Source organism: Rattus norvegicus, chromosome 2, assembly GCF_021556685.1.
Source record: "Rattus norvegicus strain SHRSP/BbbUtx chromosome 2, alternate assembly SHRSP_T2T, whole genome shotgun sequence".
In the NCBI taxonomy this organism is placed as follows: domain Eukaryota; kingdom Metazoa; phylum Chordata; class Mammalia; order Rodentia; family Muridae; genus Rattus; species Rattus norvegicus.
In genome coordinates, this window is record NC_141535.1 from 13,482,112 (window position 1) to 13,495,386 (window position 13,275).

At 41.9% G+C, this 13,275-nt stretch overlaps 1 protein-coding gene across 1 annotated transcript in view; it reads right to left on the reverse strand.

Moving 5' to 3' along the window:
* Adgrv1 (adhesion G protein-coupled receptor V1) overlaps positions 1-13,275 on the reverse strand; it is a 579,866-nt gene that overhangs the window by 389,181 nt on the left and 177,410 nt on the right. The window contains exons 61-69 of the mRNA XM_087635923.1: positions 13,112-13,232; positions 11,917-12,055; positions 11,451-11,636; positions 10,945-11,177; positions 9,095-9,243; positions 6,576-6,771; positions 5,955-6,174; positions 4,071-4,307; positions 2,263-2,412 (exon numbers count right to left, since the gene is read on the reverse strand). Of these exons, the coding sequence (XP_087492049.1) occupies positions 2,263-2,412; positions 4,071-4,307; positions 5,955-6,174; positions 6,576-6,771; positions 9,095-9,243; positions 10,945-11,177; positions 11,451-11,636; positions 11,917-12,055; positions 13,112-13,232 (1,631 nt within the window). The remainder of the gene's footprint in view (positions 1-2,262; positions 2,413-4,070; positions 4,308-5,954; positions 6,175-6,575; positions 6,772-9,094; positions 9,244-10,944; positions 11,178-11,450; positions 11,637-11,916; positions 12,056-13,111; positions 13,233-13,275) is intronic.

The window sequence follows — 13,275 nt, forward strand, 5'->3', positions numbered from 1 at the left end:
ATTGGGAAAAGATCTTTATCAATCCTGCATCTGATAGAAGGCAATATATGTCCAATATGTACAAAGAGCTCAAGAGGTTACCCTCCAGAGAATCAAATAACCCTATTAAAAATGTGCTATAGAGCTAAACAAAGAATTCTCAGCTGAGGAATATCAAATTGGTGAGAAGCACCTAAAGAAATGTTCAATATCCGTAGTCATCAGGGAAACACAAATCAAAACAACCCTGAGATACACCTCACACCAATCAGAATGGCTAAGATCAAAAACTCAGGTGACAACAGAGGCTGGCGAGAATGTGAAGAAAGAGGAACACTCCTCCATTGTTGGTAGGATTGTAAGTTAGCAGAGCAACTCTGGAAATCTGTCTGTTGATTCCTCAGAAAATTGGATATAGTTCTACCTGAGGACCAGCTATACCACTCCTGGACATACACCCAAATGATGCACCAATGTATAACAAGGACACATGCTCCACTGTGTTCATAGCAGCCTTATTTATAATAGCCAGAAGCTGGAAAAAAAAACCCAAATGTCCTTCAGTGGAGGAATGGATACAGAAAATGTGGTAAATTTACACAATACAGAACTATTCAGCTATTAAAAAAAATGACTTTGTGAAGTTCTTAGGCAAATGGATGGATGGAACTAGAAAATATCGTCCTGAGTGAGCTAATCACAAAACACACACACATGTTATGATATTAGCCCAAAAATTCGTATTACCCAAGATACAATCCACAGACCACATGAGGATCAAGAAGGATGACTAAAATGTGGATGTTTCACAAAAATATTCACAAGAGGAAATAAGGAGACAAAGTTTGGAGCAAAGGCTGAAGGAAAGGCTATCCAGAGACTTCCCCACTTGGGGACTCATCCCATATACAGCTACCAGACCCAGACAATATTGTAGATGCCAAGAAGTACATGGTGACAGGAGCCTGATATAGCTGTCTCCTGAGAGGCTCTGCTAGAGCCTGACAAACACAGAGGCGGATGCTTGCAGCCAACCATTAAACTGAGAATGGTGTCCTCAATGGAGGAGTTAGAGAAAAGACTGAAGGAGCTGAAGGGTTTGCAACCCCATAAGAAGAAAACAATATCAACCAACCAGACCCCCTAGAGTTCCCAAGGACTAAACTAGCATCCCAACAGTACACTGGGATGGACCCATGGCTCCAGCCAAATATGTAGCAGAGGATGGCCTTGTCCGGCATTAACGGGAGGGGAAACCCTAGGCTAGATGCCCCAGTGTAGAGGAATGTCAGGGCAGGGAGGTTGGAGGGCATGGGTGGGTGGGTGTGGAAGGGCCCTTATAAAAGCAGGGGGAGGGGAGATGGGATAGTAGAGGAGAAATTGGGAAAGGGGATAAAATTTGAAATGTAAATAAAAATATCCAATAAAAATACCAAGTATGGTAAAAAAAATTTTTTTCAGGAAAGAAGGTAAACTTAGGTTATATAATGACCTATAAGTGACGTTCCACAGCTTATATCAGGTTACTTTTGGTGTAAGGTGTTCTTATTTACATGAAAGTTTAGCATTAACGTTTCTAAAAATCTTTCAAAGTAACTATGTAACTCAGTAATTATTTTTGTTGTTTGAGTGAAAATATTATCTGTAAAATACAACTAATTACTCATGTCACAAGTGCTGCCACCAAACTGCAAACTTAAAGGAAAATAGAAAACAAAAAAACAAACAAACAAACAAAAAACCACCTAGCTACTCTTCAATTCAGAGGAGAGATGAAATTTAGGGGATTGTCACAAACTGAGACAAATGTTGGTTCGTACAGACACATGAACTTCATCTCTTAGCCAGTGCACCAGAACTCCAAGAGCACCTTAAGCAGGCTATGTCAGCAAGCCCAGACTGGTTTTTAGAAAGCAGTTGTTCATGTGGAAGCATTCTGTGCGAAATAAGACCAGGACAAATATAATAAGCGACTTACAAATGTCCCCAAGGGCCTAAGCAGGGAGGTTCCCTGTTAGAGCCAGTGAGAAAATCGGAAACAACTCAGCCCCCATGATGAGGACGGTGGTCAGTTCTGCCCAGCGTACCAACTTTCACTGAGAGAACACAGAAGGCTCTGGTTCTTGTAACAGAATGCAAAGGCACACATGCCTTAGTTTCGTGGCAAACCCTAACAACTTCAAGTCAGCAAAATCTTTAACTAGAACATAAAGTTTCTCTGTCCCCCTAACCACATATGTGCAAACTGATACCCCTTCAGGAAAATCAAATACAGTGTCATACCGTGATCTCTCCAGAGGTGCCTTTGGATCTCGTGACAAGGAAGGATATAAGCATGGGTCCTTCTGACGGTGGTGGCTCGGAGAACATTTTCTTAGATAAAGACTCAGGAGCAAAATGGATGACTCCATTTGGATCCCCAAACTTCTGTATCTAACAAACATTAACAGGAAGTGAATAGCATATCGAATAGCCCTAACAAAATAGCAATATCTAACAGACTAACCCAGGGATGAGCAGAAGAAATGCTACAAAGAAGAAGAACTTGGATACAATCTGCCAATCCACTTGAAGGAAAAAAAAAAAACTTCCTGCTAGACTTTTGTCTAGATCTAACCCATTCTTACAGTCAAAGATAGAAGCAATTAGAAAACTGTAACCTATAGAAGGTAAAAGGTTATTTTGTTTCGTGCCTGCATTTCCTAGTTACCCTATGCTTAAATCATTCAGCCAGGTGGCTCCTTTTAGATGCTTCCCACAATATAGAACAAAGACAAAAAGGCCCTGTGGCAGGGGTTGTTACTTTTGAGGACACGGATCAAACCTAGGGTGCTGTGTGTGCCCAGCAAGGGTTCCAGCACTGAGCATTCCCCCCAGCCCCTGTGCTGTCTAATTTTATGCACCAAATAGGAAAAGATATGGCATTAAATACTCTGGTGAAATGCTACTCTAGATGTATCTGTGAAGGTAGTTATAGATAGGATTAACTTTTCGAATCAGTTGTTCCTAAATAAAACCTATTACCCTCAATAACGTGGGCTGATTCCATCCAATCAACTAAGATTACAGAGCAAAATAGCTTTGAAAAGAAGGAAGATTGCAGCTTAGAAGCCATGCTTGGGTTTCCTGTCCCTGACACAGGGACGCCAAGACGCCTGCAGCAACTCTTCCCTGTTTCCTGCCAACTCATCAACTCCTTCTCTCCCTCCTCCTCTCTCTCTCCTTCCCTCCCCTCAAACATGGTGTGTATGCATATGTGTGCTTGTGTGTGTATATGAGTGTGTGTGTGTGTGTGTGTGTGTGTGTGTGTGTGTTTCCATTTCATTGCTTTTCTCATGGAAACACTAACAGATCCAGGCCCCAAACAACACTATTTTTCAAACTAAAATATATCATTTCTCTTTACTGTTTTTAGAATCAATTATATTATTATCCCCCTCTGCTAGACTGGGTAACACATATGAAAGACACTGAACTCAGGCCAGATCCAGCACCATATCACTGAGCCAAGTAAACAAAAACCTTCAGTCTGACTCATAAAATGCTGATTTTAAAAAAAATGACAATATTCTATGTTTACCATGAAGTAACAAATACCTCTTCTCTAGAAATGTCAAATATTTTCCACACACAAAATTCTCTCTAAGATTATAAAATAAGTAGTTTAACATGTTACTAAATTTTTAATAAGAATTGTTAATAATGAGGATGCTGTGTAATTAATATGAGAATGTTTGATTCATAAGGATTATTAAACTTTCATGTCATTGTTTGTTTTGAGACAGGGTCTCCTGTATACCAGGTTGCCTCAAACTCACTACATAGCAGAGGATAACCCTGAATTTCTGATCCTCCTGCCTCCACCTCCTGTGTGCTCAGCTACATTACAGGTGGACATTGCCACACTGTGCTGTTTGGGGAGCCCTGGGTTCTGTGCATGCTAGGCAAGCAGTGCACCAACTTAGTCACACCCCAGCCCCTCCTCAGCTTTTAGCGTTCTCTACTCAGCATTATAATATCATAAGCAACAAAAATAACTGTCTGCTAAATCCGCTAAATCTGAAATTTGCAGTGAATACGTCCAGACTTACGGTTAGCGTAACAGCTTTAGCTCTGGGATCTAACTTGGCTTCTTTCAAAGGCTTAAGCTGAACAACAAAAGTCTCTTCCGCTTCAGTTTCTTCATGAGGACAAACTGTGAGGATGATGGTTCTCACACCACCTTCCCCATCTCCAAATGAGACCGTGCCACTCACTGGGTCTGCAAAGTCTCCGTGCTGTGGCAGTAACAGTTCCTCAGAATTGGGCCCTACTATCTCCCAGCTCACCTGCATGGGATATCAGATTTTAGTAGAGATCAACTTTGAGCAAAGGATTTTTTGCAGTCCATGCACTATTAGAAAAAGCACACAAACATGAAACTGTTCTAGGACACATGAGGCTTATCTGTGCTGAAAATAATATTCTCTAATACAAAGATGAAGAAATGGTACCTAGTCATTTGTAATCATCACAGGACAAAAAAAAGTGTATTTAGGTATTTATATGTTACAAACATATAAGCATTGGTAAAGTTTATGAGTGCAATATTGTCCAGCCATGGGCTTGGATTCCCACACTCAGAGCATGGTAGAATAAGATGCCCAAACTGTGGAAATTCTGACGTGAGCATTTTTTTCCTAAATTCCCATTGTAGAACTGAGTGCAAGTGTTCATTCGCTGGATCAGGGACTAATGTTCCCACTATAACAAGTAGAGATTTGGGTTCCTATAGCTGTAATCTCTATGGTTTTCATATCTTGAGGAAGGAAAAAGCTGCTCCTTCCTCAGTGATACATTCTTTTCAGTTATCCCTCTCCCTCTCAACAGTGCTGGCCTCCCTTCCTCTGGAAACACCATGCCTCTTTGTTGTTGTCTCCAGGTTCTTCCCCCTCTCCTTCCCTCCTCAGATCCTCATAAGGCCCAGTGCTCTGCTCTGTACTTGTTAACAACTCTTGCTGTGCTTACGAGCTCATGGTTTCAATGGCTTCCTACACACAAGCCTGCTGTACCCTGACAACAAGCAGAGCTCAACCTAGATGAGCCCTCCATGGGCTTCTCTAGCAGGATGTCAGATTAACATTCACAAAGCAGAATTCTTAAGTATTTACCCCAGCTATGAAAGTCACCACATTCCGGTAATTTCTAGGAGTCGCCCGCAACTTCTCTCTTCTTCAGCCTTCATCTTGTTTCACATGTGTTTATTTTTATTCCTTCTATGTGTGCTTTACTACGTGTATACCCAACATGCCAGAAGAGGGCATAAGATGTCAGAAGAGATCATGGTTGCTGGGAACTGAACGCAAGGATCTCTAGAAGCGAACCCAGGGCTCTTAACCGCTGAGCTGAGCAACCTTTCCAGCTTCAGCCTCCATCTTTAACACAACCACCTGTCCACATCTTGCCGCCTCACTCCTAAGGGAGTGAGAACAGGGTGATCTCCTCTCTGGCTAAGCCTCCCTTGATGTCATGCTCCTTGAATTTAATGGTAGCATCTCAGATTGGTCTCAGATTGGCCCTGCATCTGTCCTGGGTCCTGTGCGATCAATGCCCTGCAGGCTGTCTGGTCTCTGGTTATCTTGTGTCAATTGTAAGTCCCCAAATATATAGATTTCTCCTATCAATGGGTCAGTCTTATTTCTCTGCAGGATCGATAATTCCTTTCTCCCAGGTCATCATCCCATTGGGTATCCCAAAGTTACCATCAGAGTTTATAGAACATATGATTTAAAAAAAACTGATTTGCTACTATTCAAATTTGATCTGCTCACATCATTTTCAAATATGTTTATCAGGCTCAGAAGCCACTTATCACTTAGTTAAGGAGTTAGTAGTAAAAACTATAATCAAACAAACACATCTCGGGAGTAAGAAAGTCCAACATCATATATAGTACTTCAAAATTTCTTTTAACAACAAAGGAATAATAACTCTACCTGAATCTCTCCCAAGAGTCCGCCAGTCCGCTCTAACACCAAATGTAAAGCCATTGTGGAATTGGGGTTAGGAACGGAAATTTTGCTTTGGTTGAGAAACCTTATGATGCCAAAGGGAGAGTCACTTTTGGCAATGGTGATTTTGCTCACTAGGTGGCGCCCAAGGATCGCTCCACCCGTCGCTCCAATGAGCAGAATTTCAAGCTGCTTCTCCGATTCACTGCATGGTTAAGAAGACACAGTCTGAGTCTAAAGCTATTAGAATGCTTGTAAAATCCACAAAGCTCGTCATCTTCCACATCGGCCAGACATATGCAAGCAGGCACACATATGCTGAGGTGCTCAGCAAAACACAGACTCTACAAGAAGCTCTCACAACCCCCTCTTGACTGCAGAAGGTGGACTGGAAAATGCTGCCACATCCTGACCAGATCTTGTACAGAACAGAAAACTTTCCCTTATCTGAGAAAAACTGAGGTGTACAGCCACAGTGTAATCTCCTTTCTTGGTCCTCCCCTGTCTCTCTTAAGTGCTGCTTCTGTGCAGGAGCACACATGGTCATTGTGAGCTGGGCCACAGTAACCATGCATCATGTGTGTTCACTGTTTCTGTATGACTAACCTGTCGTTGTCATCAACGATGGAGACATTTATAAAGCTTAGGCTCTGCCCGTGCTGAAAGGTGACTGAGCCACCACGCGGTACATAGCCTCCTGGAACAGCGGAGGAGTCCCGGGAGCTGAAATCAGCTGACACTCGGCCATAAGTCCCTCGAAGTCTCATGACAGGGAGTGGGATCACTCCAGCACCTTCCTCCACTGCGACGGGAATGAGGAATCAGGCCAGTTACCGGGACAGCAAATGACTCTTACATGATTCAGCCAGACTGGACTAAGCAATTAAAGGCAAGGGTCCAATGCATACTCGTCTGTCTTTCAGAGTTCACTTACCACACCTAAAAGAATTAATTAATGTTTTGTGGGTCTTTGTGATAAATATCGATCACCATATGTTGAGATTTGGAGGAATCCATTTTTAAAAATGAATGCAACCTATGCAATCATTAGTACAGGCTTTCCTCTTCTTCATGATATGCACAAATTAAATAAAAACGTGCATGACTTGGAAATACTCTGAACTGCTTTAGACATTTAGCTGAAATACAAATAGTGCATGTAACATCACATGATATTTTTCATTTATATTTTCTGTGTGTGTGTGTGTGTATACTTGTCTGTGTATGTATCTGTGTGTACTTGTGTGTGTATATGTGTGTGCCTGTGTGTACTTGTGTATGTATGTGTGTGTGTACTTGTATGTGTATGTGTGTGCCTGTGTGTACTTGTGTATTTGTGTATATGTGTGTGCATGTGCATACTTGTGTGTGTGTGTGTGCTTGTGTATACTTGTGCGTGTGCCCGTATATGTGTGTGTGTATGTGTGTGTGTGCATGTGTGTACTTGTGTGTACATGTGTGGAGTTCAGAGAACAACTTGTTGGGCTCACGTCCCTTCTCCTTCCAGCTGGTGTACAGGATTGATTTCGGCTTGTCGGGCTCAGCAGCTGATACATTTACAGGTTGGGCTACTTCAATAGCACGTGTATGAGTGCTCTAAACTACATATATAAACTATTATTTTCTGGTCCTAGGAAATCTATCAGAAAACATCAATATCAATGTTTGATTTCAATTTAAAAATTCAAATTTAATTTTTAAACTAAAAAAGTATACATTACCAAAACTTCTTCTCAGAAATAGTGAATTAATGAGAAATGAGTAAATAGAAAAAAATCCTATTATTTCTCAATGTAAAAATGCAGCATCCCTTTACCAGTAGTGAGCTGAAATTCACGAAATAGCTTATGTGATAAGCCCTGGCTCATCCAAAAGCCCTTAGGAGATTCTGTGGTATTTTATGTTGCAGAAGGAGACTCTGCTGCATTTTCAAGATAGGAGACAAAGAATCTGGGTAGTGGCAATAAAGCCAATAAATCATTGCATAAACAAGGTATTATGTTTACTTTTAAATTATATTTATATCCTACCTTTGAATAAAAGCATATTCTAGAAAAATAGCCTCACTTTCTGTCTAGAAAGGTGTTCTGATTTTTATGATAGAGGGAAATTGTAACACTAGGCAGGCCTGGGAGGAGCTGAAGACCAGATCATGAGCCCAGACATTATCTAGAGCCACAGAACAGTTGAATGTTCATTTCGATGGTGGTTACTCACTACAGAGTAAACAGACACTAAGCTATGGACACCTACAAATTAAATCTACATAAATTTGGAAGGTTTTCTTTAAAAATATTTTGAATTTATTTAATTTTTATTCATATGTATAGATCTTTGAATATGCAAATTGCCCCAAAGCCAGAGGGAGCTGGAGCTGGAAGTCCAGGCAGTGTGAGCCAGCTACCCAGTTTGACAAGAGCAGTGTGCTGTTTGGTTTCTGTTGACTCGACACAACCTGGACATATCTGGGAAAGAAGAAGCTTAACTGAGAAGACGGCTCCATAAGACTAGCCTGCAGGCAAATCTGTGTCTTGAGTAATGATGTGCATAAGTGCCCCAACCATTGTGAGGGTTGTCACCCCTGGGCAGGGGTCCTAGATCACATGAGAAAGAGAATTGTGCAGACCATGAGGATCAAGCCAGAGAGCACTGCTCCTCCATGGCTTCTGGGTCAGTTCCCACCTCCAGATTCCTGCTTTGAATTCCTGCACTGACTTCAGGATGGCAAGCTACAAGTTATAAGATGAAATAAATTCCCAATTGTCTTCTGGCCACGATGTTTCATCTCTACAATAGAAGTCTAACTAAGACAGGATCAAACAGCAAGAACTCTTAACCACTGGGCCACGTCTCCTGCACTTAACAATGCTTCGAACAGACATATTTTAATAATCCTTAAAGTTTAAACATCAATTTTTTTTCTAAGCCAAGTAACAATTGGCTTTGCAAAATACAGAGAGGATCAAGACTACCTAAAAGCAACTGAAAATACAGTTTTAAATGTAAACATACAAATGCAGGGGAGTTTTTTCTCATCAAAAAAAAATGAATGTAAGACTCCCCGTCCTTTGCAACTGAGAAAATGTGGCAGTTAGGGGAAGTTAGGGGAAGCCAGCTAAGCTTACCTGAGATGTCGGTGAACTTTGGGTCAAATTCAATGATGCCTTCTACATTGTCATTTTCCATTATTATGATTTGAACAACGGAGATGCTCCCAATTTCAGGAGGCTGATCTATCTGGAGTCCATTCTCTTGGATGGTGAAATCATACCCTCTTGCAAAGGAAACACAGAGTAAAACACAACAAAATAAGATAACAAAACACACATGTGTAGTATGAACGTATAGGTCTTTTCAGTTCCTATATCCTAGTTCCACTGCACTGACTCTGCCGTGTAAGCGCTCAGTCTCATGCATGCTTGCACAATGCTGTACCCCAGCCCTGTATTATCCTAAACACCCATAATACCAAGGCTGTCTGGTGTGAAGTGATGTTTTTAAAAATGTATGTTGTTACTCCCAAGTATTGGTGCTTATATGAAACAAAACTAATAAAAATCACAAGTTTGGACAAAATACAAATAATAAGAGTATAGGAAAATGTGAATGGGCAGTCATCAATAATCAGTTTACTTGCTTAAAAACATATTTCATGATTGTCCCATCAAACAAGGTTTGACTGCCATGTTTATTAGCATTTCAGTTCCTAAAGTAAAAGACTTTTCAGAAGACACTAACTACACAATTCCAATCCTTCCTTCAATTCCCAAATTCGTTGCACTCAGTGTTCACGAGCTACCCTGTCCTGAAAGGGTAAAAACTGCTTCGTAAGATTGCTCACAAGGCAAGCTTAGACCGAGAACCAAGAGGCATTAAGTGGGTGGAGCAACTGCCCTGTCAGCATCCTGAGATTAGCTGTTACACAAGACCTACCAACACAGAGACAAAACAGGAAAGACACTGCACTCGATTGCTCCCGTTTTGTTACAGTGGAAGCCTGGTCATTATCTGCGAGCAAAAACTATTAACCAGAATTCATGTGAAAATTTATGTTTGGAAGAACAGCCAAGAAGGCAAAAATCTCTAAGTCCTGATTAATCAAAACCACAAGCTATTGTCGCCTGTGGGGAACTACTTTTCCAATCCACCTACACTTAAGCAAGAATTTAATTCCCAGTGCCAGATACTGAATCACGTCTTGAAAAGGAGCAAAATGATGTTTATGTGAACTCTAAATAAGTCTTTCCTTGTCTCAGGAAAGAGAATATCCTCTACCTGTTTCTGAATGAAATACTGAGTTGAAAAAATTGAAGCATAAAATTTATATTTAACTACTGAACATATATTTTAATATATAAGCAAACTTTCAGTCTTCTCAGAATGCATGCATTACTCTAGGGAAAGGCCCCTTCCTAGGACCTGCTTGGGGGCCTTTACAGAGTGATGGTGTGCCTCAACCAAGAGCAACTGACAATGCCTCCTACTGTCAATCAACCCAGCTCCAGGAAGGGGTGAGCCCCAGAATGAGGAAGTTTGATTCTTCATTGACAGCATTCTGCACCGGTTTGGATAACTACGTTTCAAATTTTTCTTCCAGTTTGAAACAGCTATTTGGCAAGGATCAATCTCATTCCCCACAGAGAAGACAGCACAGCCTTCAGGATACCAAGGACAGCTGCCTCCCATTCCCACTCTTTATGGGTGCAGAAATGGGGAAGCAATTCTTGCCACCCCAGCCTATGACTGCTCTCGAAAACAGGCTAATTCCACAAGGAAATGTACACAGTGAACGGCCATCAATGGTCTGGTTTTGCTGGCTGAGTTACCCAACAGGACCATGTCCCCTCAGCAGGCAAGTAGGGGGAGGGATAAAGTTTAGACAGTTAGGAAGTCATAGTCTGCCTTAATTCCTGTGCTCAGTCCTGGCCCAAGGTCTCCCTCTTTCTTTCTCCTGGCTTCCTTTCCTCATCTTTACCTTCCCTGGAGGTCCACTCTTGTAATGGCAAGAACGAATTCCTCAGGGCCTTCAGGAAGGTTGTCATCAAGAATTTCAATGTGCAGACTTTTCATCTTCTCTCGGGCTTCAAAGATCAGCTCCCCTGAAGTGGGAACAAAGTCCCAGCCTGCCTCAGCCGTCCTGCTACCGGTCTCATACCAGACACGCACACGTCCAAAGGAACCACCAGAGCGAGCAACTGTGACATTAACCTAGGAGGAAATTTCTTACCTGCTTAATTGGCACCTTTAATTCACTGCACAAAGCATCTCTAATTATTCTATTTACTGGGATTATGTGGGAATTAAATTAAATTCTCTAAAATGACATTATAATACAATATGAGGAAAAAATTAATCCATTAGGGAGAAAAAGCTTTAGAAAAGGAACAACAACAACGAAAATCGAGCAAACAAACGGCATTACTTAAGGACCACTCCCCACACTAGCGTCAACAGATAGAACTTCGGCAGTCTACACCATACCTTCTGTGCTGCTTCGGAAACTTGAAGCTGCTCATGTGAAAATGAGAACTGGCCATAGGGAGCGTCACTGGCCACCATGGAGATGCTGGCAGTGACGCTGGCTTCATTCAGCACCGCACCCTCACTGATTCCAGTGAGCTGAAACTCGTAGGAACACTTCTCCTCTGGGATGCCATCATCCAAAGCCTGGAGAAGGTTAAAAAATAAAAAGCTACTCTGTCCTACGCATAGAAACAGCCATAGATTCTGTAGCCTCCCTCCAATTACACAAATACATACATGCACACACACAAACATATGCACACATACACACATATGCACACATATCCACATGCACACTCATACCCACACATGTGCACACACACACTCATATGCACACACGCACACACACACACACACACACACACACACACACTCTCTCACGCGCATGCACACAAGTGCTAACAGAAGGCAGTCGCACCAGTACCTGAATTACTACAGTAGCAGTAGACTGTCCATCCAGCATGGTCAGTTGTCCTGATGTTTCAGCAAACTCCCCCCTGGAGGGAGGCAATATCCTCCAGTCCACTGTGACCTCCCCGGAAACCCCTGGGCCACGATCCAGGCTACAACAGTACATGGACATGTGTTTCGTATATTTTTTTTTCCGGAGCTGGGGACCGAACCCAGGGCCTTGCACTTGCTAGGCGAGCGCTCTACCACTGAGCTAAATCCCCAACCCGTCGTATATTTTTAATTAATCATCTTTCCTAAACATTTGCTGTACCCTTCGATCAATTTTCACTCATTTCAAGAATATTATGACTTTACATAGCCTTACCAGGCAAAGTCTTAGGATTCTAGGGTGGTCATATCTGAATTCCTAAGCTAAAGGTGAACGCTAAGCATGAAGCTTTAAAGGAATAAAAACAAGGATTTACAGATTTTATTTAATATTTACATACAATAGGAGTAGCGTAAAGACCAGAGACACTATGCTCCACATGTAAACAGACTCAGGGAAAAGGACTAGATAAGCCAGGAGGCCTCGGCGCGGACTGCAGACCTCTCAAGTCAAATCCAGCTACATCACTGGTGGCTGCTGCTTCACTCCTCATTAGAAAACATGGAGAGACAGACTTACAGATTTAGTCACGTGGTAAGATCTGATTTGAGAACCCACAGAATCAACTTATAGAAACCAACTCCTTGTGTGTGCGATGACAGAATGGGGCTGTCCTTCCTTCCCTCACGGACTTTGCAAACCATCCCTAGCAAACAGGGCTACTTGTGATCAGACTTCATCTAGACAGCTCGGGGAACAGCTTTTAGTTTCTGTCTGAAGTCTGTTCTGTTCTCCACACAATGCTTACCAATATGCACACTGATACTGCGTACTATGCCTGCTTGAGAATGAATGATGCTGTGGGCCAGTGGTTTTCAACCTTCCTAATGCTGCAAACCTTTAATACAGTTCCTGATGCTGCTGGTGACCTCCAACCATAAAATTATTTGGTTGCTATTTCATAACTGTCATTTTGCTATTGTTATGAATCATAATGTCAATATCTGATGCACAGGATATCTGATATGCATCCCCTGAGGTGCTAACGACTCACAGGTTGAGAACTGCTACTCTAGGCTACTTAAATAAAACAGAGAAAAAATCCTAGGCTCCTCACCTGATGGTGGCAGTGCCACTGTATGTTGCTGAGGGCTCCCCGATAATGACGTGTCTGGATGATGAAGCAATTCCAACTTCTGATGGGCTCTTCTCTCCTAGAATGATGACTGATGCTCTACCTACATTTAAGATAGCCCATTCTGAAGCAAACAGGTAAATGCA